General features: G+C 42.6%; 1 protein-coding gene across 1 annotated transcript in view; it reads right to left on the bottom strand.

Annotated features, from left to right (window-relative positions):
- The window catches only part of LOC120990164 (cytochrome P450 4V2), a 78,520-nt gene that overhangs the window by 19,212 nt on the left and 32,732 nt on the right, over window positions 1-26,576 (bottom strand). Inside the window, exons 4-9 of the mRNA XM_040418760.1 lie at window positions 15,438-15,628; window positions 13,357-13,426; window positions 11,944-12,070; window positions 9,683-9,880; window positions 8,578-8,680; window positions 19-153 (exon numbers count right to left, since the gene is read on the bottom strand). Of these exons, the coding sequence (XP_040274694.1) occupies window positions 19-153; window positions 8,578-8,680; window positions 9,683-9,880; window positions 11,944-12,070; window positions 13,357-13,426; window positions 15,438-15,628 (824 nt within the window). The remainder of the gene's footprint in view (window positions 1-18; window positions 154-8,577; window positions 8,681-9,682; window positions 9,881-11,943; window positions 12,071-13,356; window positions 13,427-15,437; window positions 15,629-26,576) is intronic.

Raw genomic sequence — 26,576 nt, 5'->3', positions numbered from 1 at the left:
ACTGATAAAATGTCTTACTTATGGTGCAATCTTCAGTAATGGTGCGTGCGAAGAATGGCACTGAAGGGTAAAGTCGAAGAGCTTCTTTAACAACTGCTTCGAGATATCGTAGCTTCTTCATGTCATCCATTGTCACTGGCCGGTCAGACTGACCTAAGGAGAATAAAACAGTGGATATAGTTTTAGGACATGAGTAAAAAATGATGTACTGATTAACAAATCAAAAGTTGTTACCTTCATTATCTACTTCAGGAGTTTTTACTGTTTAATAGTCATGAGAATGTGGACTAAAAATTATGTGTTACTCGTACAGTACTTACGGTATATACAAAAAAGTATCTCTATGCACCAGGTAACATATGTGCAGAAATATGTCACACCTCTAATTAACTTATTTATCACATGTGGACTGAGTATATATAAAATATAACTTTTACTATAGATTCACTAAAAGCATAAGTGGTTGCAGTGGGACGAAAGACAAAATAACATACATACATATAAACACATATATTGCCACCGTCTAGGACCGCGCTAAGATACTAATGGTTTGATCTTACCCCGTCCTGTAGACACACAATCAGATAGACGGTGGATAGCGTCAGTGCCCCGGTGTAATGATGGGCACTGGTGACCAAATGCTTCTGTGCGTATGGCAAACTGGACACTCCTATAATGCCCTGGTCTAGAGCCCTCCCTATATGGATGGTTAGGGGCTATCCTCATAGACCTGCCTCAACGACACAGAGCACCCGCCCCGACAGGCGCAACCCCATACGGAACCTGTCCCTAAATGGGGCCTATTCCCTGTAAATCCCTTACTGTATAGCCCTACATGCCATGTTTCGTTCCATTAGAATTGGAACTCGTCAGGGGCTTATTCAAGTCAGAAGGTTTCTACAAAAACACAGAAAAAGACACGCAAAAAAAAACGCGGTCACTAAATGTGCTTAGTCTAATGTACATTCACGTAACATTGTTAGGTATGTATTCTCTACTTACTACTTCAGGAGAAAGTTTCTTTCCTTCTAGGTACGAGACAGTATGGACGGTCAGCGGTACACGTCCCTACCAGGGTATGGGAAAGTGTCCCCCAACGATACCCTCGCCTCACCGCAAGATGCCAGCAGTGCGGAGACACAGCATGTACTGCTGCGTCGCCTTTTAAAACCAGGGCCTCCTCACGGTGGAACGTATATTGAACGCACGCCGTTCTCATGCGCTCCACATCAAGTTGGCGTCACATGATCCCTCGGGCTGCCGGAAGTTGCATGCATCTGTATCTGAGCGTCGCCCGTCGCCCAGCAACCGGATGACACGCAGACACTACACGCTGGTGAGCCGTCTCAGATGCCGGACGGTAGCTTTATTTAATACAATCATTCAGATATGGATTTCTTAGGCAGGTTTCACATCCATACCTATGCCCGCATAAGGTTAATCGCGGGGTACAGATATGAGGAATGTGTTCCTACACAGATTAAATCATTACCAGTTATATCATCATTAGTGGTCATACAGACGCCGCCGTATATAAACCAGATCTTTATAGTACTAGGGCAGTCGTGCCATCATCATCATTGGTCATTCAAATGAAGCATGTAAAGCTCTGTTGTTCATTGAGACCATTGGGATATACCGTCTTCAGATAGAAAATCCATCTCGCCTCACATTGGAGGATTCTCTTATCCCAGTCGCCGCATCTTAATGGTGGCTTCACTTTTTCGATGCCCATAAAGGAGAGGCACCTCAAGTCCCCACCATGTTCAATGCGTACATGGCGCGAGACTGCGGTGTCCCTACAATTGTTGATGTCACTTATATGCTCGCCAATCCTCCTTCTCAGCTCCCTCTTTGTTTTGCCAACATATTCCTTGTTACAGGAACATGTGATTTTATAGACAATTCCTACAGTTTTGCAGTTTATCAGATCCCTGATAACATAGGTTTTCCCCGTATTGCTGCTCCTAAAAGATTTTCCGCACTGCATGTACTTACAGGCTACGCACCCACTACATCTGTAGTTACCATGAATTCCCTTTTCCAGCCAAGTTTTTGGTGCTGGTTTTGGGGAGAAATGACTGTTCACCGTCCAGTCACGTACACTTTTTCCCCTCCTGTATGTTATACTTGGGTGTTCTTTTATGGTAGCACAGAGGTCAGGGTCCATCCTGAGTACATGCCAGTGTTTAGCAATTATTTCTCTTATGCCTGTAGAGGCCTCATTAAACGTACTAATTAAACGTGTTGGATCTCTGTTGGAGACACATTATCATTGCTGCTTGTCTTATTGGGGGTGAGGAGGGAACTACGAGTACGGGCTTTTGCGGCTTTATAGGCTGGTGTTAATGTGCCAATGGGGTAACCCCGATCCATAAAACGTTTTTTCAGGTTGGTCGCCTGTCTCTGGAATTCTGCCTCCTTAGAACAATTTCTCCTTATTCTTAAGTATTGGCCCCGAGGAATTCCCCTCCTGAGGGGGAAAGGGTGGCAACTGTCCCACCTCAGGAGGGAATTCGTCGAGGTCGGTTTACAGAAAATTGTTGTTTCAAGACAACTGTCCTGATTTTTAATAATGAGGATATCCAGGAATGGCAGCTGTTTCTCATCACACTCTGAAGTGAAACGTAGGCCAATCTGATTCTTGTTTAGGCCAGTTGCCCATTCAGAGAAGGACTTAGAGCAGCCCTTCCAGATGACCAGCACGTCATCAATATAACGTGCCCATATCTGGACATTTTGGACCTCACGTATAGTCTCATCACAGAAAACAAGGGTATCTTCCCACCAGCCCAAGAGCAGATTTGCGTACGATGGGGCACATGAACACCCCACCGCGGTGCCCCTGAGCTTGCGGTAAAATTTGCCATTGAAAAGGAAATAATTCCTATGTAGTACAAACTCCAATAACTGAAGAACCAAGCTGTTATGTGCCACAAATTGGCATCCACGTGTGCACAAGAAATGTGCCACTGCGTGTAGGCCCCATTCATGTGGAATGGATGAATACAGGGCCTCCACGTCAATGCTTCCTAGTATGCACCCATCCTCTAGATGTATACCCTCTAGCTGTTTTAACAGGTCTCCTGTATCCCTAACGTATGAGGGAAGTGATTGCACGAAGGGTGATAGAATTTTATCTATATAGATTCCCACATTTTGGCTTAAACTGTTTATGCCCGATACTATTGGGCGGCCCTTAAGTGGGTCGCACCCTTTATGCACTTTTGGGAGACAATAGAATGTTGCTATCTGTGGGTGCTGTGGGAGGAGAAAATCATATTCAATCTGACTGATTAATTTATTATTTTTTGCTGTATCCAATATATTCTTGAGTTCATGTTTATATTTGGTCGTGGGGTCTCCCTCCAGAATCTCATAGCAGTCACGCGAGGCCAAAAGTTTTATAACCGTCTGTGTCCATAATGACGGTGTTTCCACCCTTGTCAGAGGGCTTAATAGTTATATTCTTGTTTTGTGCTAGGCTCTCTAGTGCCCGTGGCTCCTCCTGTGTGCAGTTTTGAGGGGCTGAGTGTAAGTGTGTTGACTCCAATTCAGTACTCACTAAATTCAGGAATACGTTAATACAATTTGTATCGGTAGTTGGTGCTGTTCTAGTACTCCTGTTCTTTAGTGGTGTGAACGGCCCCTCCCCAAGTGCTGTTTCTGGTGGAGCCGCTAGACTCTGTAAAAGTCTCACGTCTGCCACCATATTTGTTGGGACCCCCAGTTCCAAACTCTGTTTCTTTTCTATATTGCGGAAGTTTTTAAACCACCTTAATTTGCGAACAAATAAATTAATATCAACTATTGTCCTAAAGAGGTTGAACCTGGGTGTCGGTACAAATTAGAGCCCCTTTTCCAAAATACTGTTTTCAGATTCAGTTAGGCAATAGGAGGACAGATTAATAATTTTTGGGCCTGTACTACAGTCAGTTGTTGCTGGGAGTGGTTTCTTAAGGGGTAGGACAGGTTCTTAAGGGGTAGGACAGGTTCTGCTTTTATTATAGGAATTACCTCTATAATTTCTTCTCCCACGCCCCCTCCCTCTGGCCGTATTCCTTCTGCTGCCTGATTGTTCTTTGTCAGACTCAGATTGGTCAGTCTCTGTTGAAGACAAATCAGTGTCTCTTTCTGTTCTCCCTTTCTCACTCAAAAGTATATAGGCTTTGTTTTCTTTGAAGTCTGATAAGTTACGTGTAAATAAGGAGAAATTGTTCTAAGGAGGCAAAATTCCAGAGACAGGCGACCAACCTGAAAAAAACGTTTTATGGACCGGGGTTACCCCATTGGCACATTAACACCAGCCTATAAAGCCGCAAAAGCCCGTACTCGTAGTTCCCTCCTCACCCCCAATAAGACAAGCAGCAATGATAATGTGTCTCCAACAGAGATCCAACACGTTTAATTAGTACGTTTAATGAGGCCTCTACAGGCATAAGAGAAATAATTGCTAAACACTGGCATGTACTCAGGATGGACCCTGACCTCTGTGCTACCATAAAAGAACACCCAAGTATAACATACAGGAGGGGAAAAAGTGTACGTGACTGGACGGTGAACAGTCATTTCTCCCCAAAACCAGCACCAAAAACTTGGCTGGAAAAGGGAATTCATGGTAACTACAGATGTAGTGGGTGCGTAGCCTGTAAGTAAATGCAGTGCGGAAAATCTTTTAGGAGCAGCAATACGGGGAAAACCTATGTTATCAGGGATCTGATAAACTGCAAAACTGTAGGAATTGTCTATAAAATCACATGTTCCTGTAACAAGGAATATGTTGGCAAAACAAAGAGGGAGCTGAGAAGGAGGATTGGCGAGCATATAAGTGACATCAACAATTGTAGGGACACCGCAGTCTCGCGCCATGTACGCATTGAACATGGTGGGGACTTGAGGTGCCTCTCCTTTATGGGCATCGAAAAAGTGAAGCCACCATTAAGATGCGGCGACTGGGATAAGAGAATCCTCCAATGTGAGGCGAGATGGATTTTCTATCTGAAGACGGTATATCCCAATGGTCTCAATGAACAACAGAGCTTTACATGCTTCATTTGAATGACCAATGATGATGATGGCACGACTGCCGTAGTACTATAAAGATCTGGTTTACATACGGTGGCACGTCGTCTGTACGACCACTAATGATGATATAATTGGTAATGATTTAATCTGTGTAGGAACACATTCCACCTATCTGTACCCCGCGATTAACCTTATGCGGGCATAGGTATGGATGTGAAACCTGCCTAAGAAATCCATATCTGAATGATTGTATTAAATGAAGCTACCGTCCGGCATCAGACGGTTCACCAGCTTGTAGTGTCTGCGCGTCATCCGGTTGCAGGGCGACGGGCGACGCTCAGATACAGATGCATGTAACTTCCGGCAGCCCGAGGGATCATGTGACGCCAACTTCCGGTGATGTGGAGCGCATGGGAACGGTGTGCGTTCCATATGCGTTCCACCGTGAGAAGGCGGAGCAAAAGGGTGGTAACAGCTGGAGGCACTTGTTTTAAAAGGCGACGCAGCAGTACATGCTGTGTCTCCGCACTGCTGGCATCTTGCGGTGAGGCGAGGGTATCGTTGGGGACACTTTCCCATACCCTGGTAGGGACGTGTACCGCTGACCGTCCATACTGTCTCGTACCTAGAAGGAAAGAAACTTTCTCCTGAAGTAGTAAGTAGAGAATACATACCTAACAATGTTACGTGAATGTACATTAGACTAAGCACATTTAGTGACCGCGGTTTTTTTTGCGTGTCTTTTTCTGTGTTTTTGTAGAAACCTTCTGACTTGAATAAGCCCCTGACAAGTTCCAATTCTAATGGAACGAAACATGGCATGTAGGGCTATACAGTAAGGGATTTACAGGGAATAGGCCCCATTTAGGGACAGGTTCCGTATGGGGTCGCCCCTGTCGGGGCGGGTGCTCTGTGTCGTTGAGGCAGGTCTATGAGGATAGCCCCTAACCATCCATATAGGGAGGGCTCTAGACCAGGGCATTATAGGAGTGTCCAGTTTGCCATACGCACAGAAGCATTTGGTCACCAGTGCCCATCATTACACCGGGGCACTGACGCCATCCACCGTCTATCTGATCGTGTGTCTACAGGACGGGGTAAGATCAAACCATTACTATCTTACCGCGGCCCTAGACGGTGGCAATATATGTGTTTATATGTATGTATGTTATTTTGTCTTTCGTCCCACTGCAACCACTTATGCTTTTAGTGAATCTATATTAAAAGTTATATTTTATATTTACTCGTACATTACACAAGGTGGAATAATAGGGTATTTATTGCCTTAGCAAATTGTTGATATAAGTAAATTCTTACCATTCTGCAGGGTTCTTTTGTTAGTTTAGACCATTTACAGCTGCTGACAGTTTTTTAAACTTGGACAATCCCTATAATTTGTCTACAACATAACTTTATGTTATTTCTACATTACACATAAATAATCCATGCTTAACAGGCTAAACAGTTTAGCCCCCTTAGTGACTAGGCCTTAATGACCAAGCAATTGTTCTCATTTTTCAAATGACACATTCCAAGACCTATATTTGTTTATATTTCTTCAGCAAAGTAACTGTATGAGGGCTTGTTTTAATTGCACCATTTTGGGGTACACAAACACTCAATATATACAGTACAGACCAAAAGTTTAGACACACCTTCTCATTCAAAGAGTTTTCTTTATTTTCATGACTATGAAGGCATCAAAACTATGAATTAACACATGTGGAATTATATACATAACAAACAAGTGTGAAACAACTGAAAATATGTCATATTCTAGGTTCTTCAAAGTAGCCACCTTTTGCTTTGATTACTGCTTTGCACACTCTTGGCATTCTCTTGATGAGCTTCAAGAGGTAGTCCCCTTAAATGGTCTTCCAACAGTCTTGAAGGAGTTCCCAGAGATGTTTAGCACTTGTTGGCCCTTTTGCCTTCACTCTGCGGTCCAGCTTACCCCAAACCATCTCGATTGGGTTCAGGTCCGGTGACTGTAGAGGCCAGGTCATCTGGCGCAGCACCCCATCACTCTCCTTCATGGTCAAATAGCCCTTACTTTCAAAGTTTTCCCAATTTTTCGGCTGACTGACTGACCTTCATTTCTTAAAGTAATGATGGCCACTCGTTTTTCTTTACTTAGCTGCTTTTTTCTTGCCATAATGCAAATTCTAACAGTCTATTCAGTAGGACTATCAGCTGTGTATCCACCTGACTTCTCCTCAACGCAACTGATGGTCCCAACCTCATTTATAAGGCAAGAAATCCCACTTATTAAACCTGACAGGGCACACCTGTGAAGTAAAAACCATTTCAGGGGACTACCTCTTGAAGCTCATCAAGAGAATGCCAAGAGTGTGCAAAGCAGTAATCAAAGCAAAAGGTGGCTACTTTGAAGAACCTAGAATATGACATATTTTCAGTTGTTTCACACTTGTTTGTTATGTATATAATTCCACATGTGTTAATTCATAGTTTTGATGCCTTCAGTGTGAATCTACAATTTTCATAGTCATGAAAATAAAGAAAACTCAGAATGAGAAGGTGTGTCCAAACTTTTGGTCTGTACTGTATATATATATATTTTTTTATTTTTTTTGCATCGCCACATCCCAAGTTCCATAACTTTTTATTTTTCCTTTCTACTGAGCTGTGTGTGGTTTATTTTAGCAGAAAGACTTTAGTCTGTGCAGAATAAATAGCATGATTACAGCAGTACCAAATATACTGTATATACCTGTTTTACTGCATTTGCGCAATATAAACTCTTTAAACTAATTTTTGTATCACTGTATCCCAAGACCCTTAATATTTTTATTTTGACAGAGCTGTGTGATCGCTTGATTTTTGTGGTACAACTTATTATTGGTAATATTTCTAGTCCATTTTTTTTATTTGGCATATAAGCAAAAATCACCAATTCTGACAATAGTTCAGGTAGTTACAGATGGGGCAATACCAAATAAGGGGAGGACATTTGATTTTTTCCTAAATTTTTTTCATTTAAAAACTTTTTCAGGGATTTTTTTTTTAAATAAAACTTTATGTAATTCCTATTTTTACTTCCTATTAGTACCACAATGAGACTTGGACATGCCATCATTCAATCGCCTTGATAAAACACTGTACTAATTATATATGTACACAATCTATTAGGCCGTGTCTCTGGCATGACCTAATAGGCATTTACAGAAGGCAGACTTGGGCGCCTTCATTACACCCCTGACTGTCATACCGTATAAAGCATCAGCACCCTGTGATCCCATTTGCAAGAGGCCCAGTGAGTGATGTAGGAAGCCTCCTTCCTCTGAAACCACTTGGATGCTGCAGTTGCTATTTAACATGGCATCTAAGTGGTTAAGTCACCAGGATTGAAGGTCTTCCATTCCAGGCTGTTAGAGCAAAACACCTGCGTTGGGTTAAAAACAAATCTGCACCTCTGTAAAAAGGAGTAGTGACTGCTGTAAAACATGTGTGGGTGGTCACTAATGTGTTCATGTGTATGACATAGCCGATAATAATATGGTTAAGGAATATTTTTTTGGAGACAGGTCTTACCAAATACGTCATCTAGCTCTTTGTGAACCTTTTCCTGAACATCAGGATGAGATCCCAATAAAAACATGGACCAGTTAAGTCCAGCAGCTGTAGTATCATGACCCTAAACATAAAAATATGTGAATTGTAGGACAAATATGAATTGTAATACTGTGTTGTATCATAATATCAGTGAATGGATGATTCGGGGTTACGGTATCTAATATCTAAAATATCCCCCCCAATGCCCGGGCACCTTGCATGGATTATACTTACCTGCTCCCCGGCACCCATGTCGCTCCGGATCCCGGCGTTTCTGCCACTGCATCCCCCTTGAAGTTGGTCCGCATTGTGGCCTGCTATGGACTGTTCCCCCATCGCTGGATGTTTTGATCCAAGCGAAGGGCAAATGTAGCTGCAGATGTGCAGGGATCAGGAGCGACAAGGGTGCAGGAGAGCAGGTAAGTATAATCTATACAAGAGGCCCAGGCATGTGGGGAGGGGATATTTTAGATATCGTATAACCCCTTTAAATTAAGATTTCGAAATATTTAGCATACAGTATTTCATTGTATAAAATAATCAACTAGCCTTAATACCCCTGGACATATAAAATACTGAAGAAAGCGGAAAATACGCCATGGATGAACACAGCTAACTTGTTTTTTTCTTTCTGTCATTTGTTACTAGTTTTTCCTGAACAGTTCCCTGGTGGCTTGGATCTTACTATTTAATGAAAAAGTAAGCAAGCTAAAAGTAAGGAAAAACAAATTCTAATAAAATAAAAATTAAACTATAATAACATAATGAATCCTACAATCTCTTGATACAGTTTACCAGAAAAGTACCCTGCTGGCTAATTGAGTCACTGTAAAGGGGTTATTAGCTTTAGATAACCATTTGCAATATGTCTTAGTGCACTTTTTAAGGTAATCGGGTGCCCTTAATCACCCACAAATAAGATTGTCATTCTTAAAAAGGGTCTACGTATATTATGATTAACATTTTTAAATGTACCTTGGGTATGAAATATATACTGCCTTTCACCCTCTCATTGTGGTGTGGGTATCTGATGACATTTTAACAGAGAGTAAAGCAGTAACTACATAACATGCATACACAGTACCTCAAACATGAATGTATCAACTTCTTCACGGATGTCCTTATAGCTTAATGTATTGCCCGCTTCATCGGTTACTTTCAGAAGCATATCTAAGAAGGCACTCCTTTTTTTGGTTTTCTTAGTTTCTTCACTGACATTATCATCTTCTTGCTCAACATTGGCATTGGCATTCTTCAGTTCTTGTGCTCTTTCTAAAATTGTCTAAAAAAAAATGAATTATTGTGATTACTGTAGTTTAACGATACTATATTAACAAAATATGACATTAGTGTTCTTGTATTAGAGGGTATTAGAGTGGAATACCTCTAGCTACATCCCAATATTTAATGCAATGAAACCAAGGAACTACAGTATATAACAAGAAATACAGTATATCCAGCACAGACCCAGAGAGGTTGTTCCACAACCCAGATTTACATGGCGTTTACATCTAAACTTATGGCACACCAGTTTAACTGTTAAAGGGTTTCTGTCACCCCACAAAACTCTTCTTTTTTTTTTTTTGGATAGTTAGATTCCTTATAGCGCGATATAGGAGAATATAATAGTCTTACTTACTTTCATGCAGCCGATTCTTTAGAAAACGAAGTTTTATAATATGTAAATCAGGGCTCTACCAGCAAGTAGGGCGTCTACTTGCTGGTAGCCGCAGCAGAAAACCGCCCCCTCGCCGTGTTGATTGACAGGGCCAGCCGTGATCTCCTCCTCCGGCCGGCCCTGTCAGTATTTCAAAAATCGTCGCCTCTGGTCATTCGGCGCAGGCGCTCTGAGATGAGGAGGCTCGTCTCCTCAGCACTCCCTGAGTGCGCCTGCGCCGATGACGTCTTCTCTTTCGGTGATGTCATCGGCGCAGGCGCACTGAGCTTTAAGTCGCAAGCTGATGGGTGGACATTCTTCTTCAGGATTTTCAAATAAAGAGCAGAATACATGTTTGACTGCTGATGAGATGTTCTAATGGTGGAATGTAAAGTTAGCTTTTGACCAGATGTAAGGGGACTCATATCTTCCAAAAAGTTCCAACTTTCACTCATATGTCAACAGAATATTAGTGAATATTAGTCATCTAGAGTTATTTTTTGCCAAACACTGTGTGTTTTGCGTCTGTATTTGAATCTCTTTACAACGTGGCATCATGTACTGCCTTTCGAGACCTTCTAGTCTGCTTCACATTACCAGACAGGTTATATTTAAGTGATTTTTAGATTTAACAGGCCTGTTAGTAATCGTATCTGGGTGTGGCTAGTGAAATTAAACTCCATTGTCAGTTGAATTTGGTCAATAGGTTGATTTCATAGCTAAGGGGGGAAGTTACTTTTACACATAAGTTCAAGTATGGTTGAACATCATTCATTGTTCTTCAATAAATGAAATCACCATATAAAAACAGCATTTTGCATTTACTTGGGTTACCTTTTTTTTATGTTATCTTAGTTAAAAGTAGATTGATGATGAAACAATCAAGTGTGACAAACATTTAAAAAAAAGAAGAAATTCAGAAAGGGCTAATTTTTCACAGCACTGCAAAGTATACTCTACATGGCTGAACCTGTGAACTCGCATCAGTCCTAAATCATGTTGGAATTGATATGACTCTTCCAGAATGGTGAGGGTATTTGTGTCCATTCATCCACAAGAGTACTACTACTACTTTATTGCGGACAGACAGTAATGTTGGGGCACCAAACTTGTAGTTGGTCTTACGATTCAACCTGTAAGCAGTGTCACATTCTAAAGCAGCGTAACATAAAAACATAGAAACATAGAAACATAGAATGTGTCGGCAGATAAGAACCATTTGGCCCATCTAGTCTGCCCAATATACTGAGTACTATGGATAGCCCCTGGCCCTATCTTATATGAAGGATGGCCTTATGCCTATCCCATGCATGCTTAAACTCCTTCACTGTATTTGCAGCTACCACTTCTGCAGGAAGGCTATTCCATGCATCCACTACTCTCTCAGTAAAGTAATACTTCCTGATATTACTTTTAAACCTTTGCCCCTCTAATTTAAAACTATGTCCTCTTGTGGTAGTTTTTCTTCTTTTAAATATTCTCTCCTCTTTTATCTTGTTGATTCCCTTTATGTATTTACAAGTTTCTATCATATCCCCTCTGTCTCGTCTTTCTTCCAAGCTATACATGTTAAGGTCCTTTAATCTTTCCTGGTAAGTTTTATCCTGCAATCCATGTACTAGTTTAGTAGCTCTTCTCTGAACTCTCTCCAAAGTATCATAAAGGGAATGCATGATAACATCACTAACCTGGTCAGTAAATGAATGGAGAATTTTTAAGTTTTTGTCATGTCTCTTTCCAATATTTAAACGAGAAAAAATAAAATCTGGCCACAGCCAGGGCATCTTCTGACGACGATGTATTAAATCACTCATTCTAAGAAAAAATAAAATATATGGTTGGTATTATGAATGTTTTAAAGCATGAGATTAATAAGGTAGCAGTTGATGAGTTGAAATAATTGTGCATCAACAAGAATGATCAAAGATGTGATGCCTGTTAATAGATACTACAAGGATACAGCAGCACTCCCTGTGCCCCTTCATGGACTCTGTGTACAGGCAGATACACATTGCCTTCAAATCATTGGTCAAGGAGGCAGGAGCGGAAGGGGAAAATGCAGGGCTCCTAAATACAAACATCAAATCAATGAAAGGCAAGTGGGGGTGGGCACCCACAGGATGATAGCTATATGTCTTCCATATGACTTTTGTCCAATTTTTTGCAGTCAATCAACCTAAGCTGCTGTCTGGCTCCTTTTACCACTGGTATGAAATGTTACAACTTTAAATATTAACCTTAAAGGGAACCTGTCACCAGTTTTATGGTGTCCTAACTAAGGGCAACATAAATAAGTGACTGATTCTCTTAGCACAATGCTGGGTCACTTTCTTTAATTGACCAAGTCAATCTGCCAACATCTTGTATTGAAAAGCTCCAGCTAATAATGATGAGTCATGAATATTCATGAGCTCCTGACTCTCCCAGCCAACCTGCTGCTGAATGACAGTTTGTTTCCATAGGAATCAGCAGCAGGTGGGTGGGGGAGTGGCTATAGCTCTGAATTAAATATACGCTGGACTCAATGACATCACGCTGGACTCCAATCAGCTCATTAGCATGCAGCATGCGGCATCTTTGTGTGTATATTATGAGGTAACCATCTGTCACACCAGTAAGTGAATACATCTAAGGTACTTTTTAGTAGTTAATGATTGTATATAATTAGTTAGATTATAATCAAATATCCACATGACAGGTTCCCTTTAAAGGGGTCTTACAAGACTTTTTTTTAACTGATGACCTATCCTCTGGATAGATCATCATTATCTGATCGCTGGGGGTCTGACACCCGGCACCCTACCGATCAGCTGTTTGAGAAGGCACCGTTGCGGCCTTCTCCCTGATCACCAAACGTCTTACATTTGATATCGGCTGTGCTTGGTAATCATTTCAATGGGGCTAAGCTGCGTCTGGGCTATGTGACTGATGAACGTGATGTCACATGGTCTAGGCAGAGCTGCTAGAATGCTGGTGACTTCTCACACAGCTGACCAGCGGGGGTCCCTGATGTCAGACCCCCACCAATCAGATACTGATGATCTATACAGAGAATAGGTCATCAGAGTAAAAATCTGTTTAATTACAGAAATAATACTCACTCATAAATAGCTTTGATATATTCAGAATCACTGTTGCTCTGTGCTTGAATTTTTCTTCCCATGGCTGTCTCTGTAAAAGCAGAAAAATCATGTATAAAGAAAATATTGCATTTATTAAAAAAAAAAGTATATTTTTAACCTCTTCAGCACTTTGGACAAAGCATTTGTCAGTGAAAACATATTGGGAAAAACAGCAATTCTGCTTTGTTGCATTTACTGTGGCAGAGATAAAGTATTACCTTTAGGCCTCATGCACACGACCGTTGTTTGGGTCCGCATCCGAGCCGCCGTTTTGGCAGCTCGGATGCGGACCCATTCACTTCAATGGGGCTGCAAAAGATGCGGACAGCACTCCGTATGCTGTCCGCACCCGTGGCTCCGTTCCGCGGCCCCGCTAAAAAAAAATATAACATGTCCTATTCTTGTCTGCGATTTGCGGACAAGAATAGGCATTTATATTGCCGGAGCCCGTTCCGTTACGCAAATTGCGGAAGGCAACACAGGCGGCTTCCGTTTTTTGCGGATCCGCGGTTTGCGGACCGCAAAAAACTGCACGGTCGTGTGCATGAGGCCTAATTCTGTGGAATATATATCCTATATAATAAAAGCGCAGAGTGAGTGCGCTGTGTCCGTGTGTGTGTCACCAGTTTTGCACTGGGCATGCAAAAGTCAGGACACGGTGCTGACACTCTGCTTCAAATAACTGTTTAACCCCGTCCTTAGGGACTGCTGTATGGAAGAGACTAACCATCGGGCCGCTGTTCTACCCTGTCAGCGGCCCAATGTTTGAGGGGTTAATGCTCCCCCCCGCACACACAACACCCCCGCCCCCCATTTTAAGAAGCAGAGAGCGCAGCACCCCCCTCCCTTCCTTTCAGGATGGCAGAGCGGCAGCAGGGTAGAGCGTTAGCTGTAATGTACAGCTAACACTCTGCTTGAAACGGCCAACATTGGTGCTAGCAGCGATGGCGGACGTTTAACCCCTTCCGTGCCGTGGTCCTTAGAGACTGCTATATGGAGGGGCTAACCATCAGGCTGCTGCTCTGCAGTGGCAGTTGCCGATGCTTGAAGGGTAAACTGAGGGAGCTCCCTCCCTCATCGGGCTGCTTATAACATGGTTATAAGGGAAAATAATAGCATTCTTAATACAGAATGCATAGTACAATAGGGCTGGAGGGGTTAATGATCATGTGATGGACCATGTGATGAGCGCAGTGACGTCGTCAAAGGTCCTATTCCTCAAAGAAGAAGACAGAAGAGAAGCCGGGCTGCGCGAACAAGTGGATTAAGGTGAATTAAATTATTTTTTTATATTTTTTAACCCCTCCAGCTCTATTGTACTATGCATTCTGTATTAAGAATGCTATTATTTTCCCTTATAACCATGTTATAAGGGAAAATAATACAATCTACACAACACCGATCCCAAGCCCGAACTTCTGTGAAGAAGTTCGGGTTTGGGTACCAAACATGCCGATTTTTCTCACGCGCGTGCAAAACGCATTACAATGTTTTGCACTCACGCGGAAAAATCACGCATGTTCCCGCAACGCACCCGCATCTTTTCCCGCAACGCCCGTGTGAAACCAGCCTTAGTGCTGAATTTTCACATGGATTTCAGCACTTCTCCATCACTGAAACATACATTCAATCCAAATCTTAAGCATGTAAGTAGGCTTTCCGCAACACTGTTCACATGCACAAGGGTCTACTCCTTGTGCAAATATGTGTCAATGTAAACTACATATCTGAGGGTCTACCATGGAAAATACACAATGGATTATATCTTGTAGGACTAAAAATAACTGATCCTTATGTCTAAAACCAACATTGTTCAGTTGGGAGAACCAGCAAGTAAATTCCATTTGGCTTGTCAGGAATGTGCGACATCTAAGTAAAAATATGAAGAAACAGGGGACAGGCAAGTCTATATAATAGGCATAGATTCTTCCTAGGCATGTGATCAGTCTAATGCGTATCCACATAATACATAAAAATACTTTATAGGTGCCTATCTTTATGCTGTCAAACATGTTTTATACCAGAAAATCCTTTAATGTGTCAACCAGGCTCTCACTTACCACATATTATATCCAGAGCACAAAGAGTAATGTCCATAAAGCAATTAAAAGATCCTTTGCCAGCTCGAGTATTGAGCTTCTCCACCAATACTTTGGATTGCTCATTCATAACTTCCAAAAAATCGGAAAGAATAGCAAAGTGGAATGATGGTGTTATCATTTTTCTTCTGGAACGCCACTTTTCCCCAGTGCTGTAAATTTACAATAGGCAAAATGAATTATAACATCATGAAAAAAATCCTTGAAAACATGCCTAGAAACATGAGTTACATAATCAAAAAGTTAGATTTTCAAAAAGGACAAACCAGAAAAGCATGAAGATCCTTAACTGTACATTAGTAATGTGAAAATTCTGTTGACAAAACATCCAACTTCAGATTATGGAGATCTTGTGCGGGTTCAAGATCACAATCACTATATCTACTTCTTTTAATTTGTGGGAATATCAAAGTATTTGAATCACCACAAAGTCATATCAAAATTTTGCTTAACGGGTATGGTCTATACATGCATGTTATGAAGACTTGTCCGAGTTATAATTAGAGATGAGCAAAGTTTAGAAAAATTAGATTCGGTAGCTTCGCTAGTAATTTTTTTATTTCTGTTTTTTCTAAGACCACTCCTGCCACCATTTTAGGAAAAATGATTTGTTACCACGAAGCGCAAGGAAATTTGGGGGTTTCACGTTGAACATAGTTCTGAGTTGAAGGCAGCAAGTTATAGAGCAGGAGGAGTTGAGCAGATTAATATATTGTCTTATTGGAAAAGATTCAGCATAAGTTGTATTTCATAAATTTACACTTCTGCTCATTCTAGGCTTTGAAGTGAAGAAGTCAGTCCTATCAGTGATTGGCAGCCTTCCCTTTATGACTGTGTATACAGAGATAGCTGTCAATCACTGATTAGGACCATTCATCAAATAGCAGTAGCTGTTTTTTTCTACCAACGTCTTTTGTTACATCTTTTGTCCACCAGGTGTCCCTGCTGTTCCAAATTTCCATCTTTTTGTCTGGTACTTTTTATTGTGCTTTAGCAATTAATAAAGATTTTGCACATTTTATTTATTTATATATGGTCTATGTGATTTCTTTGGCTTTCTGTGGGGAGATATTTTTGCACAGGGCTGTAAGTTTTAGTAGAATTTAAATATCTGGGTTTAATTATTTCTGACTCTTTTCTGGATTATGAATGACTAAATATTAATCCAACTATTACTAGATTAAATAAGAGTTTTGGTAATGTATACTTCATATGGTAATGAGAACATAACTTATCAATTTTATTTGGATGTCTCGATATACAATATATGCTGCATAATTCGCCCATATGGATAACTTTGAGTTATTTAATAAAATCAGTGGGACGTATTGGTGTAGAGGAGTCACACATCTTCAGTTGGGGAGGTTGCAGATAGGATGGGGGCCTGGTTGTAAAATAATTTGTAGTATTCTGCAGGCCAGTCAATAAGGATTAACTTAACAGAAAGCTTCTTCTCACCAATGCTGAACACATTAACTCAAGTTTTTGAGAAAAAGGAGCATTTTTAATGGTTCCAACTAAGGATGAGCAAACCAGTTCGGTCCGAACTTCGCTATTTTTCAGACAGCAGGCGAACCCGAATCTTTCCAGGTTTGTTTCAGATGAATCCACTAAAATGGCATGTTTTAGTGCACATGTCAGCGGGGAAAAAAGCACTACAGAGGAAGAAGAAGAAGAAGGGTTCTCATATGACCCTGAGAGGAAATGGGGGGGAGGGCCTGGATGAGCCAATCAATGCTGCAGAAGGCAGGGAGGTGCCCTAGCAGAACATCATTCTGTGCTGGGGTGTCAGACAAGGTGGTTGTGTGTGACCATGTCTGCCTGGAAAATGATCTTAGGAAATGAGGGACAGTGAAAAGTCAATCAGGGACAGCCAGAAATCAATCAATCAAGCTTGCTGCCTGTCTAGGTTTCCAAAGAAGAATTGTGTGTGTTGTGTACAATAGAGAAAAGCAGGGCGGCTGACAGACAGGGAAAGAGGAGACAGAACCTGCGGCTGACTGTGCCTGCTATCAGAAGTGTAGGTGCACCTCAAAAGAAGCTACCCTCAAGCAAATACTTTCATTTTGTTTCCCCATTTTTACAGAAGTCTTTTTTTTTGTGGGGCTCAATGTAATTAAGCTTCTTAATCGTAGTGAGACCTCAGCACACGTCTAATTGAATGGCTTTTGTGGGTGCTCGTCTCCTAATAACCTCCTTCCACCCACGGAGTGAAATTGTAGCTTTAAATACGATTTTCAGAGACAGCACACCAATGTAGCTTACAATTACAAAAATGTAGTACAATTAAAAAGAGGGAAATTCATATACACATCAGTAGAAATTCATATATATATATCAATTCACATGAAATATATCATATTATTACTCCTTGGCAGATGGGAATTTCATCCATGATTCAACTGTTATTTCAATAAATAATTCATATCGTCCAAAAGGACCGTAACTCACATGAGAGTGCTGATTTTATATCAATTACATGCATAATTCATGATTTGATGGTAGACACCGCTGTGAATGGTGGTTCCTCTATGCAGCAACAGATGCATGAGGCCCTGGCGTAGGTGGTTTCACATTTGAAAAAGAGAGCGGTGGTGTACTAGCATCAAAAGGGGGACATCAGTAAGGAGGCATGTTAAAAGCATTCAATGTAATTAAGCAATATATATATACAGTACAGACCAAAAGTTTGGACACACCTTCTCATTCAAAGAGTTTTCTTTATTTTCAGGACTATGAAAATTGTAGATTCACACTGAAGGCATCAAAACTATGAATTAACACATGTGGAATTATATACATAACAAACAAGTGTGAAACAACTGAAAATATGTCATATTCTAGGTTCTTCAAAGTAGCCACCTTTTGCTTTGATTACTGCTTTGCAGGCTCTTGGCATTCTCTTGATGAGCTTCAAGAGGTAGTCCCCTGAAATGGTTTTCACTTCACAGGTGTGCCCTGTCAGGTTTAATAAGTGGGATTTCTTGCCTTATAAATGGGGTTGGGACCATCAGTTGCGTTGAGGAGAAGTCAGGTGGATATACAGCTGATAGTCCTACTGAATAGACTCTTAGAATTTGTATTATGGCAAGAAAAAAGCAGCTAAGTAAAGAAAAACAAGTGGCCATCATTACTTTAAGAAATGAAGGCCAGTCTGTCAGCCGAAAATTGGAAAAAATTTGAAAGTAAGGGCTATTTGACCATGAAGGAGAATGATGGGATGCTGCGCCAGATGACCTGGCCTCCACAGTCACCGGACCTGAACCCAATCGAGATGGTTTGGCGTGAGCTGGACCGCAGAGTGAAGGCAAAAGGGCCAACAAGTGCTAAGCATCTCTGGGAACTCCTTCAAGACTGTTGGAAGACCATTTCAGGGGACTACCTCTTGAAGCTCATCAAGAGAATGCCAAGAGTGTGCAAAGCAGTAATCCAAGCAAAAGGTGGCTACTTTGAAGAACTTAGAATATGACATATTTTCAGTTGTTTCACACTTGTTTGTTATGTATATAATTCCACATGTGTTAATTCATAGTTTTGATGCCTTCATAGTCATGAAAATAAATAAAACTCTTTGAAGGAGAAGGTGTGTCCAAACTTTTGGTCTGTACTGTATATATATATATATATATATATATATGTCGCAAAAATCCACGGCACTCCTTAAAAGTGAAAAATTTGCTATTTATTCACACATGTCATACAGCAACGTTTCGGTTCTCTCTCAGAAACTTTTTTAAGCCAAGTGAATTATAAAGTGCAACAGTGCTTACATTTATACATCATGATTCATGAAATCAATCAGTACTAATTGATCAAACTGTGAACGCCCCTTTTAACAATGTTACAATTCATTCAGTCTAAAACAATTCAATGTGAACCATAGCATAAGTGCAATGTGCGTAGTCAGTAGCAACCATATAGGTTACCATATCTGCAGTACTAATCTTAGTGTCGGTATATTATAATAGTGACACAGTTATATAAAGTGCATTGTGCTTAAAAACAACTGAGCCATATACAATAAAAACTACCTTGCTGGGGCATTGTGGCTGTACTTCGCATGATCCATAAGGGTAATTAGATCTCAATAGTGAACAGTAGGACTCCACGCTGTAATCTCCGCGTCTCTTGATTCGCAATGCGCATGCGTCAATCTATCCCACTCCTCCCCTATAAATCGTAATGGATTGGCGTCACTTGGGGCGGAGACGGAACAGGTGCGATGTTAAGCTATCTACACAATGCGTGCACGCATATATGCAGACAACACAGCGCATCATGCATATGCAGATGTTCAACCGTCTCCATCCCGAGAAACGCGTACCTCATTCACACCATCTTATTTGGGGGCAAATTTGTGGACAAATAAATAGTAGTCATAACTTTTGATACATTAGAGATCTTCCCTATTCAATCATCTTGTATTCAGCTAATATATGTCCCAGCATAACGGCTTCCATATTTCCAACCGCAGAACAACTTTAAAGTAATCATAGTATAGCGTCACTTTTAGGGCAATAACCATATGCAGCATCTATTACATTCACTTGGTACAATAATTCGTATGCAAAAGAACACAAGCAATGGGATGTAAAGCATTAGCCTACCATGCCCCCAGTTACCCTGAACTCAACATTCAAGCCTTTGGGCTTCAGCATATCCAGACGAAAAATCCATCTAAGTTCATTTTTCTTTAGCAACACTAGCCTATCTCCGCCCCTTTCCAGCGGTTTTACGCGATATATATGTGCACTTTTCTATTTAGCTCACTGGTCCGAGCAAGTCCAATGCTATAGAGACCCATACAGACTTTAAGCTTTCAAAGCACGGTCCTTTCCGGCATTTATTGTCAGCGTAAACAGTGTACAGGATGCACGGTTCAAAAAGAAAACATAACATAAAGAAACTCCTGCTCGTTCGAGCACTAATTAGACAGTAACGTACCTGACTGTCCCAAATAAAACAGAGTAAGGCCTCTTTCACACTTGCATTGTTGGGATCCGGCGTGCACTTCCGTTGCCGGAGGTGCCCGCCGGATCCGGAAAAACGCAAGTGTACTGAAAGCATTTGAAGACGGAACCGTCTTCCAAATGCTTTCAGTGTTACTATGGCACCCAGGACGCTATTAAAGTCCTGGTTGCCATAGTAGGAGCGGGGAGCAGGGGAGCAGTATACTTACAGTCCGTGCGGCTCCCGGGGCGCTCCAGAATGACGTCAGAGCACCCCATGCGCATGGATGACGTGATCCATGCGACATGTCATCCATGAGCGTGGGGCGCCCTGACGTCACTCTGGAGCGCCCGGGGAGCCGCACGGACGGTAAGTATGCTGCTCCCCCGCTCCCCGCTACACTTTACCATGGCTGCCAGGACTTTAGCATCCCGGCAGCCATGGTAACGACTCTGAAAAAGCTAAATGTCGGCTCCGGCAATGCGCCGAAACGACGTTTAGCTTAAGGCCGGATCCGGATCAATGCCTTTCAATGGGCATTAATTCCGGATCCGGCCTTGCGGCAAGTCTTCAGGATTTTTGGCCGGAGCAAAAAGCGCAGCATGCTGCGGTATTTTCTCCGACCAAAAAACGTTCCGTTCCGGAACTAAAGACATCCTGATGCATCCTGAACGGATTTCTCTCCATTCAGAATGCATTAGGATAAAACTGATCAGGATTCTTCCGGCATAGAGCCCCAAAGACGGAACTCTATGCCGGAAGAAAAGAACGCAAGTGTGAAAGGGCCCTAACAGCAACCTGTACCTTCTGCTCACACAGAGCAACTACCCTGTTTGCCAGCACACGAAAGTATCTGTGAGAGATAAGGAATTTAGGCATAAATCAGTTCACCTTTATTTCTGTGTTCACAAACACATTTCCAATAAATAAAAAATGTATTGGGGACTTATTATATTCAAACTAGCAGCATATATACGTGATTACTACACCAATATACAGGGTAGCAAACAAAAGTATCTGGGAGTGATAATAAATTTAGGCCCAAATCCGTTTCCCTATTTTACAATAGATTATTCAAAATAGCAGCATATATACATGTTTACTACACCAATAGACAGGGTAGAAACATAAAAACATAGAATGTGTCGGGTAGTGCACAACATTATCTGAGAAGCCCAAAAAAATGTCCGGGCCACAGCAGGGTTCCGAAAACGAAAGCCCAGGGCCAGAATGTGGGTAGTAGCAGCACCATCTATCTGGACAGAAATTGTGGTAATAGTATTAGTAGGCTGCAGTTGTCCCTGCTGGCTTCAGAAAGATACAACATTATAGTTGGTTAGAAAGAGGATGAGATTGTGGATTGGATGGCTCACTCCTCCTCTCAGTCGCAGCAGGATGATGTGAAGATGACTTCACAGTCTTAAACTGTGCCATGGAGCCATGGGTCACCGTGTTCCTCCTGCACCTCCTTGGAGACCCAAGGTAGGTTTTTAGTGAAGTCCTCCCAGTCTTAAAGGGCTTCTGTCCCCCCCCAAACAGCAATTTTCAGTATTGGACTTAATATAATTGCTAATGTACGCAGAGTCCATATATACCGCTCTTACCTCTGGCTGTGCTTTAAATTCTTTAAAAATAGTACTTTTGTGATATGCAAATGTCTTCACTACCAGCAAGTTTGGAAGACTTGCTGGTAGCCGCCGCATCCTTGGTCTAAAAAAACGCCCCCTCCTCCACTTGATTGACAGGGCCAGCGAGCGCTCTCCTCCTTCCGCTGGCCCTGTTTGCAGCTGAAATCCCGCGCCTGCGCCGTACCGCTCCACATTCGGCGCAGGTGCTCTGAGAGAAGGACGCTGGCTTGGCTGCTCCTTCCTCAGTGCGCCTGCGCCGATGATGTCAGCCCTACAGACGCCGGCATCGCTAGTAAGGAGGCGGAGAGTCCGGTGACGTCGCTGGATGCTTGATTCAGGTAAGTATTTGCCTAATAAGCATGCAGCCACTACAACCACCAACGAAATGGGGTGTCATTATTTTACAAAAAGTATATTTAGACACACTATCCCACCAACGCTTATAAATAATATACCCATAATTAATAAATATATATATATAATTAATAAATATATGTAATATATACACTGCTCAAAAAAATAAAGGGAACACAAAAATAACACATCCTAGATCTGAATTAATGAAATATTCTTCTGAAATACTTTGTTCTTTACATAGTTGAATGTGCTGATAACAAAATCACACAAAAGAAAAAAATGGAAATCTAATTTTTTAACCCATGGAGGTCTGGATTTGGAGTCACCCTCAAAATGAAAGTGGAAAAACACACTACAGGCTGATCCAACTTTGATGTAATGTCCTTAAAACAAGTCAAAATGAGGCTCAGTAGTGTGTGTGGCCTCCACGTGCCTGTATGACCTCCCTACAACGCCTGTGCATGCTCCTGATGAGGTGGCGGACGGTCTCCTGAGGGATCTCCTCCCAGACCTGGACTAAAGCATCTGCCAACTCCTGGACAGTCTGTGGTGCAACGTGACGTTGGTGGATAGAGCGAGACGTGATGTCCCAGATGTGCTCAATTGGATTCAGGTCTGGGGAACGGGCGGGCCAGTCCATAGCATCAATGCCTTCGTCTTGCAGGAACTGCTGACACACTCCAGCCACATGAGGTCTAGCATTGTCTTGCATTAGGAGGAACCCAGGGCCAACCGCACCAGCATATGGTCTCACAAGGGGTCTGAGGATCTCATCTCGATACCTAATGGCAGTCAGGCTACCTCTGGCGAGCACATGGAGGGCTGTGCGGCCCTCCAAAGAAATGCCACCCCACACCATTACTGACCTAATGCCAAACCGGTCATGCTGGAGGATGTTGAAGGCAGCAGAACGTTCTCCACGGCGTCTCCAGACTCTGTCACGTCTGTCACATGTGCTCAGTGTGAACCTGCTTTCATCTGTGAAGAGCACAGGGCGCCAGTGGCGAATTTGCCAATCTTGGTGTTTTCTGGCAAATGCCAAACGTCCTGCACGGTGTTAGGCTGTAAGCACAACCCCCACCTGTGGACGTCGGGCCCTCATATCACCCTCATGGAGTCTGTTTCTGACCGTTTGAGAAGACACATGCACATTTGTGGCCTGCTGGAGATCATTTTGCAGGGCTCTGGCAGTGCTCCTCCTGTTCCTCCTTGCACAAAGGCGGAGGTAGCGGTCCTGCTGCTGGGTTGTTGCCCTCCTACGGCCTCTTCCACGTCTCCTGATGTACTGGCCTGTCTCCTGGTAGCGCCTCCATGCTCTGGACACTACGCTGACAGACACAGCAAACCTTCTTGCCACAGCTCGCATTGATGTGCCATCCTGGATAAGCTGCACTACCTGAGCCACTTGTGTGGGTTGTAGACTCCTTCTCATGCTACCACTAGAGTGAAAGCACCACCAGCATTCAAAAGTGACCAAAACATCAGCCAGGAAGCATTGGAACTGCGAAGTGGTCAGGTCACCACCTGCAGAACCACTCCTTTATTGGGGGTGTCTTGCTAATTGCCTATAATTTCCACCTGTTGTCTATCCCATTTGCAAAACAGCATGTGAAATTGATTGTCACTCAGTGTTGCTTCCTAAGTGGACAGTTTGATTTCACAGAAGTGTGATTGACTTGGAGTTACATTGTGTTGTTTAAGTGTTCCCTTTATTTTTTTGAGCAGTGTATATACATATATTTATATATGTGTGATATATATATAAACACACATATATATATATATTTGTGTGATATATATTGTGGGGATGTGCTCATGGTAGGCTATGGTAGCGGTGGCAGTATTGAGGCAGTCACAGACAGCCTTTGTGATACACCGTGACTTTATTCACAGCAAAGGCATAACAGGCAATGTGCAGACCACACAGGTGCATATCCACATAGCAAATAAACAGAAGGTTTGAATCACCTTGTTTCTGGACAGACCACTCCGGTCCTGCAGGCTTCCAGGCTACCTGCCTTTGTCTCCCTCAGGCCAGAGCCCCTTCGGCTAGTAGCACCACAGGTCCCAGGGCTATACTTCAGTGTGTGCTGCGCCCAGACTTTCCTTGCCCAGCACTGACTCTGTCTGTGAAAATCTCCAGAACAGCAAGACACACCCCACCCCCCATGTTCAGCAGGCTGGGTTCTTCAAAGGCCCAGCTCCACCCAAAACCTGGGCTGGCTGTGGGGAACAGGCACCCACCCTGCTCTTTACCTGTTCCTAGTAAGAACCGCCCCGGACGCCGCTGTAACCCCAATGATCTGGTTCTTACTCTACCGAGGCCAGGACCTCTGGTGGCACGTATCGTCCATCCATTATTATCCCGGGGACTCTCCTACAATATATATATACACACATATATATATATACACTGCTCAAAAAAATAAAGGGAACACAAAAATAACACATCCTAGATCTGAATTAATTAAATATTCTTCTGAAATACTTTGTTCTTAACATAGTTGAATGTGCTGACAACAAAATCACACAAAAATAAAAAAAATGGAAATCAAATTTTTCAACCCATGGAGGTCTGGATTTGGAGTCACCCTCAAAATTAAAGTGGAAAAACACACTACAGGCTGATCCAACTTTGATGTAATGTCCTTAAAACAAGTCAAAATGAGGCTCAGTAGTGTGTGTGGCCTCCACGTGCCTGTATGACCGCCCTACAACGCCTGTGCATGCTCCTGATGAGGTGGCGGACGGTCTCCTGAGGGATCTCTTCCCAGACCTGGACTAAAGCATCTGCCAACTCCTGGACAGTCTGTGGTGCAACGTGACGTTGGTGGATAGAGCGAGACATGATGTCCCAGATGTGCTCAATTGGATTCAGGTCTGGGGAACGGGCGGGCCAGTCCATAGCATCAATGCCTTCGTCTTGCATGAACTGCTGACACACTCCAGCCACATGAGGTCTAGCATTGTCTTGCATTAGGAGGAACCCAGGGCCAACCGCACCAGCATATGGTCTCACAAGGGGTCTGAGGATCTCATCTCGGTACCTAATGGCAGTCAGTCTACCTCTGGCGAGCACATGTGTAACAGTACAGCCTGGATCGCAGCAGCTCCCTGTGACTCCGCCCACTTACCTCCGGGCCTTAAATAGAAGACAGGTGCTAAGCAGGGTGTTCCACTAATGGAGTGCGCACCCTGCTAGCTCCATTGCATCTGAGGACTCTGTCCACATATCCAGACCTGGATCCCTAACAACATTGTGAAGGACTGCCTACCTTCTTGCCACTGGCTTCCCCACTGCCGGCTTCCTAGCCAGGATCAACTAACCGCAAGTATATGCCTGTTACCTGCTCTCATTAAGGTCCTGGAACTCAGAGTGGGGTGGTTCCTGCTGGTGTGAGGCGATATTCCCAAACCAACACTGAACTCAGGACATGCTATACAAACTCTGAACCTACTGCATATTATATACTAAACTGAGGACATGCTATACTAACTCTGAACCTGCTGCATATTATATACTAAACTGAGGACATGCTATACTAACTCTGAACCTGCTGCATATTATATACTAAACTGAGGACATGCTATACTAACTCTGAACCTGCTGCATATTATATACTAAACTGAGGACATGCTATACTAACTCTGATCCTGCTGCATATTATATACTAAACTGAGGACATGCTATACTAACTCTGAACCTACTGCATATTATATACTAAAACTGAGGACATGCTATACTAACTCTGAACCTACTGCATATTATATACTAAAACTGAGGACATGCTATATACTAACCCTGAACCTATGGCATACTATAGACTAAACTGAGGGCATACTATATACTAACTCTGAACTGTGCACAAGCTTATACTAACTTGGGACTCCTGTAATACTGGGGGACCTTCCTTTCCAGCAGTAACTAATTAGATGGATAGCGGTAAATGATTTTGTTACCCCAAACTCTCCGCCCAAGACTGAGAGAGACGCCTGGGGTACATACTGAGTAACCGCGAATCCCACAGCCAAAAACAAGGGCGGTGGGATAATAGTGGATGTCCATTACTTCCGCAGTTGAGATCCTAACTGATCAACTAGGTGCGTTACATATTAGTGGAACCCACATGGATCCAGCGGAGGTTGCAGGTCACCTCGTCACCCT

This window comes from Bufo bufo, chromosome 2, assembly GCF_905171765.1.
Source record: "Bufo bufo chromosome 2, aBufBuf1.1, whole genome shotgun sequence".
NCBI classification, from domain to species: Eukaryota; Metazoa; Chordata; class Amphibia; order Anura; family Bufonidae; genus Bufo; species Bufo bufo.
This window is presented reverse-complemented; position numbering and strand designations above follow the sequence as displayed.